The sequence below is a fragment of the Rhagoletis zephyria genome, unplaced genomic scaffold (genome assembly GCF_001687245.7).
Source record: "Rhagoletis zephyria isolate East Lansing unplaced genomic scaffold, Rhagoletis_zephyria_1.1 Rzeph_scaffold_20347, whole genome shotgun sequence".
Taxonomy (NCBI): Eukaryota; Metazoa; Arthropoda; class Insecta; order Diptera; family Tephritidae; genus Rhagoletis; species Rhagoletis zephyria.
In genome coordinates this window covers 2,655-8,524 of record NW_016177406.1, presented here as the reverse complement: position 1 = coordinate 8,524, position 5,870 = coordinate 2,655, and the positions used below count along the sequence as shown (strand labels likewise).

Sequence of the window (5,870 nt, the reverse complement as noted above, 5' to 3'; positions counted from 1 at the left end):
TTCTCTTACATTCTTGAGCGAAATATTTTTAGCTGACTTTTATTCTGGGTGTATTGCTGCTAAAAGCTATTTCACCCGAAACTAAAGTGCATTGGTGCAATTTTTGAACAACAAATAGACAGTGGCGTGCAAAAGTACTCTCCCAAGTGACATGCTCAAAACCCCTCACAAAATTTGACAACTTTCATACCAGAGTACAACAACAAAATGCATACTCGAAAGTGCAATAAATTTCATGCGTAAAAACAAAAGCCAGACAACCCTGTGGCCTAGTATTTATATACAAAAATATGTATGTAAGTTATTTTAACCAAACCAAATAAATCATATGAACTAACCAAGCCAAGTGCGAACTTCAATTTTAATTGCTTTTCTGCTTTTATTTAAGCCAAATTTAAAGTTTGACGCCTTAGAACAATTTCGACCAAATGAGATTTATGTGCTGATTATTTCTATTGCATATTTGCTTAACAAATTACAAAAAAAACCATATGTACACTGGGAAAAGAGTCAGCTAAATATTTACATATATTTCTCTCAACAAAAGAGTTGGTTGGTAACTATGTATATCCAAATCATTTCACAAAAACCAAATCATTTGTTGAGAGAGACATATTTCGTTGACGCAATCAAACTCTTTTCTCAGTGTATATACATACATACAGTGACTCAAACAAATTATCACGTGTTGATTTTCTTCAAATATTCGTAATGTTTTTCGAGCTAATTTTTTTATTATTTTTACATAAAAATATCGTCTAAGCTTTAGCCAAAACCGTGTAAATCACAGTTTCAAATTTAGGAAAATTCAACAAATTTTCTTCAAAATATTAGACTAAAATTGTATGGGCTATAAAACTTCATACCCAAAAATTTTCGAAAAATTCAGAATAAAAAGGTGAAATTTTGATGAAAATTTGTTGAGTTTTCCTAAAGTTTGAAACTGTGATTTACACGGTTTTGGTTAAAGCTTAGACGATATTTTTATATAAAATTACAAAAAAAAAATTTAGCTGGAAAAATATTACGAATATTTAAAAAAAAACAGCACGTGGTCATTGTTTGAGTCACTGTAAGTGTTTATAACCAAAGAGTAATATGCATTTAATTCATCTAAATTACGAGTAAAAATCCAACAAAAAGTCACAATAAAGCAACAAAATGAAAATTTGTATTGTAGAAAAATGAAGAGTCGAACCTTTTCAATGATGTATTCGAAACGGGGTCCAGAGCGTGGCTGGAGTGGTTTCTGTGTGTTTGGTGAGTGAATGAATTTTATATCGGATTTTTTTTTTTATATTTCAGTTTCGTTAAATATAATTTTTTTTTTTGTGATTTTTGTTTGCCGCAAACAAAAAGCGCACACGGACAGGAAACAAGTAAAAGAAAAGAATAGATATGTTTCATTAAAAAAAAATATCTGAAGCATAAATATAAAAAAATTTTCGGTAGCAAGTTGTGGGGAAAAGTGTGCAATTTTTTTCGTTTTCGTGTTAGTTGGGCGGAACACACACACACAAGTGTTAATAATTACATGTGAAAGTGGGAGGATATAATTTAGAATATCTACAAAAGTTAGCCAATTCAACGAAAAAATTTAGGCAAAAAAATAAATTTTGCAATTCAAACAATGAATTTAGCGCCGATTCGCGTTTTAAGAAGCCTTCAACAGATCATATACAAATTTTAGCAAAAAAAAAATTTACAAGCAAGAATTCAAGCGCTTAAACATGAGGAGCACTCAAACACATGAAATTTTAGTTTGATTTTTTTTGCATGGATTGTGGTTGGGTTGTGACGACAAAACGAATTTCAATTGAGAAAAGAAAATTTTGTGCAAATGGGTACAACACAATACATACGTTTTTTTATTTTTCTTTCGAATAGCAAAAGCATTTTTTTTATTTACACATAAAATTAAACCTATCAACTTACTTGGCATTTTTAGGCCGACGCGCATCAATCGGAAAATCATCGTCAAAATCCAAATTGAAATCCTCGCCCAGATCGCGCGGCACTAGCGGCGTTCGCTGATGTGCTGGACTCGTGTGATAGCCATCGGCGTGTAGCTACACGCAAGCACGCAGTAAATTATAAATTTTATTGTTGTTTTAGTCGCATTTTATTTATACACAATATAAAAATTATTTGTGTTATAAATTTTGAAAATTTATTTCATGCGTTATTTTATGGCACATTTTATATGTTTGGCCATGATGTTGAGAGTTTATTTAAGTTTGAATAACGTCGTCGTCGTTTGCGTAAATGCGTGGCGTCGATGCGTAGCAATTTCGCATTGGTTGAGTTGTAGTGGTGGCGATTAAAATTTGAGAAAATGGAAAATGATGGAGGAAATATTTATGTTAAATTATTTTGGTTTTCTTTTTAAGTATGGCGAGAAAAAACATTAGTTTTTATTTTTACAAAGTCATCTAAGAATGTGTTTACAATTGGGCGTTTAGTTTCGTTTTTTTTTTTAATTGCATGGAATTTAAGTATATTACATAAATTGGAATCGAAAGCATGCAATGAAGCTGTAGATTGAAATTATGGGTGCCAAGCAAAAACTGGGTATAAAAAATACTCAGCTAAAGTTGAAACGCAAATTTTGTTTATAAGCAGATAAAGATATTATAAATAAGAATGTTTTAAGGTATTTTTTTTTTTTGCTTTGATGTTGCAAAAAGTGTAAATTTTATTTTCATGGTCAAAAAGGTCTGGTTCGTTGCAAGAAACTTTTATAGTTTAATTTCCATTTGTAAGAAATTTCTTCACCAAAAGCATTTTTTTATTCCCTATGAGGAAATTCCAAGCAAGTATATAGGCGCTGGTAATATAAGGTAGAAGACGTGAAAAAGCAAGATTTTCTAAAATGCTTAAATAAACGTTTCATGAGCTAGTCACGCCCAAATTTTTATTTGCGCTGTAGGCACGAAGTAGATTCTGTGCTGCTAAATTGCTAAAGCAGATTCATTAGGGTACAGTCAGATGGGGCCAGTAGTATATCACGTGCGTAGTTCCAAGTGGCCTGCCCTCAGGGCGGCGTGTTTCTATCTCCCTTCCTAGTGTTTGGCTCTAAATAGTCTGATTGACTCCGTTTTTTTTCAAACTTTTTTTTAACAATATTTTTAGGCGTTTTTTTTTTAATCTTGATTTTTCGAATGCCGAGTAAACAGAATTTTTCGATCGAATACACCAGGTTTTAATTTTTTTTTTGCAAACCAGAATATAAAAGTTCTACTATTTATTTTATTGAAAATAGAACTAGAAAATGTTTATATTTAATATAATACTGCGAAATTTACTACAATAAAAGGAAAACCGTATGAAAATTCTTCAAAGTGAGTGGGCATTTGAAGAGGTGGCTAGTATCGTCGGAGCATCTTATTCAAATTGCACAGAGCAGTTCAACCTGGTACAATATCCAGAATGGAAGTACCGCGAGCCCCACGATGAAGGCAGAACTCAAGGCATTGGCCCGGCGTATTTAGTATCTCTTAAATTATTTTAGTAAAAATTACGAACTTTTTTAACTCTTCCAGGTTACACAAGAGTAGCTGTTAATGAGGCATCCAACCATTAGACTAGGTATAGACTTCCATTTTCGGCCGCGAGAGCCACCGTTAGAAATTAGGGTGAATGTTTTGCTCAGCAATGTACAGGTGACGTCGAGTGGCAGTGTCAAAAAATCTATTTTGTACTTGCTTTCATTGCACGGAGCCAAAAGCTTTTTAAACCAAGTTATGGTTTGATTTTTTCATGGTGAATAAGCCGATTGTAAGAAATGTGATTGAAGTTGAACATTTGAGAATTTGGAAGAGGCTTCCAGCACTTTGGCAAAAAAAAACCACATACAAATCAAATTCATTTGTTAAATTCAAAGCCGTTTTTCTCGAAAACTCAGTTTCGAATTTCTATAATTATTTCGTTAGTTGTTGGGCTTATAGACAAGTTTCAGGGAGAAGACGTGCTTTATTCTTCAGCTTTTCTAGATCGTTTGTACGGATTGGAAAAGTCAATACGCTTGTTTCACTTTCGGTGCAGGCTTTCTTTAGAAATATGAGTTGTTGAGGTTTTGAATAAGCATTTACAGGTAAAAAAATATTTTCTAGTTATATTGACTTAAGCCCACAAACAGTATATATTTGTGTCTTTAATGCTTAGATTAAAAAACTAATTTTTTATATAACAGTTTGGGTCTAAAAACGTTCATGCTCTAATAGAAAAAATAATCTCCTCTATTTATGTATGTATATGTTATGAATGTGTATTTATAAGCATGACTGTGTTGTGATTTTTTTTTGTGTTGTGCTTTAAGCAAACATTTATGTCAAAACTTTAAACAACCAATGATATATTCACATACGATCAATTCCAATTTAACGAAATTAACACAAAATGGTGTGTCATTGTAAAAATAAATAAACATTTCGAAAAAACGTTAGAATTACAAAAATTTGTGGTGAGATGAATTTGCAAAAATAATATAAATAATTTAAGATTTATTTTACAAAATTTTTGTTAATCAAATTTTTCATAAAACAATTGTAAATACTTAAACGGGGCAATCAATACTCGTGCAAGGATATTCCAATGATAATTATGTATGTATGTCATTATGTGGTAGGTTTTTCTGTATAAAACGTTAAAAAAGTTGGTAAACTTCGCATTAACGCTGGGAACATCAGCCAAAACGCAAACAATCCACAATGGTTTAATTAAAACTGTACAAGGCGGGAGCAAGGAAACTATTTAAAAAATTTTATATTAAAAATAGAACAAGCTAAAAAAACAATTATTAATTGTTAATTGCTTAAGAAACATTGAGAGTTAAAATTTTAAAAAGTTGCACTCTGTTGTTGCATATCCTTGGTACGAGTATGGTAGACAGCCCCTACCTTGACCACTGTGCCGACCTGATGCGAATCAGCCGATTGTCGATTATCTAGTAAATTGGCGCGCTCCATTTGCTCTAACGGTACTGACTCACGCGGCTGCTCGTTCAGTAGACGTTCTCGCATTTCATGTATGTAGGGACAACGCTGCATTCCTTGCTACACTTGCAGGCGATTGAACGTTTCTTGCTCGTGAAGTTATGCCAATTTATGAGAGCAGATGATGTGCGGAAAAGTTGAACGAGTTGTATGTACGAGTAACTATGTAGTTGCGGTAGTCGTTGAAAAGTTGCGTCAAATGAAGTGGAACTGATTTGTGGTATTTTTTTTTTTTAATTTCTACTTTTTATTGCTGCGCAATTTGTTGAAAGTACTATTTAGTATTTTTGATTCTTCTTCATTTTAAATTTATTTTATTGTTTTTCGAGGTTTTTTATGACTTGCAGATAGTGTTATGCACTAAAAACTTTAGTCTTCGTAAAAAAGTTAGAAAACTACTTTGGTTTTGTTGTAAATTTGATTTGCTGCTAACTAATTTTTAAAGTTTTCTTGTTGTAAATCTTGTTAAAGACTTAGGTTTTTACATATTTTTTGGCAGAGTAAATCAGTCAGTGGTTTTCAAGTTGTTTGATGTGATTTTTTGTTGATAAGACCTGAAAGGAAAAAAGCGAATTATGTAAATTATTTAATATGTATAAAAAATTATTTAAAATCTTTACAAACTAAGTAGGTATCACTATAGAAAATGTGTTTGGCAGATTGAAATAAAATCTACCTACCAATAAGTGTAGTTTCTATCCTAAAATAACACATTTCAAAAATTATTTCGGAAAATCTATATTTTTTCAAAAATTATGGTCTTGATTGAGATAATTCGAAAAAGGCTACTGAAATTCAGGTTAAATCGACTTATTATCAGAATCTATAACTATATCCTCATTAGCTGCAGGACAAGAAAAAAGTCTCTATAAAAAT

General features: G+C 31.6%; 1 protein-coding gene across 1 annotated transcript; it reads right to left on the bottom strand.

The window, feature by feature from the left end:
- Positions 1–1,143: 1,143 nt before the first annotated feature.
- On the bottom strand, positions 1,144–5,542 carry LOC108380784 (uncharacterized). The gene is made up of 3 exons (XM_017637182.1): positions 4,917–5,542; positions 1,936–2,069; positions 1,144–1,249 (listed from the first exon to the last, which is right to left on the bottom strand). The coding sequence occupies exons 1-3, from the start codon at positions 5,046–5,048 to the stop codon at positions 1,144–1,146; spliced, it is 372 nt and encodes a 123-aa protein (XP_017492671.1). The 5' UTR covers positions 5,049–5,542.
- Between the last annotated feature and the right edge of the window lie 328 nt (positions 5,543–5,870).

Excerpts from the sequence above, each read along its gene's own strand:
- LOC108380784 (XM_017637182.1), bottom strand. The coding sequence starts at position 5,048 with ATGCAGCGTTGTCCCTACATACATGAAATGCGAGAACGTCTACTGAAC. Across the intron at positions 2,070-4,916 it reads AATCGGCTGATTCGCATCAG|CTACACGCCGATGGCTATCA; the intron begins GTCGGCACAGTG and ends GCTTGCGTGTAG. Across the intron at positions 1,250-1,935 it reads CGTCGGCCTAAAAATGCCAA|AAACCACTCCAGCCACGCTC; the intron begins GTAAGTTGATAG and ends CCAAACACACAG.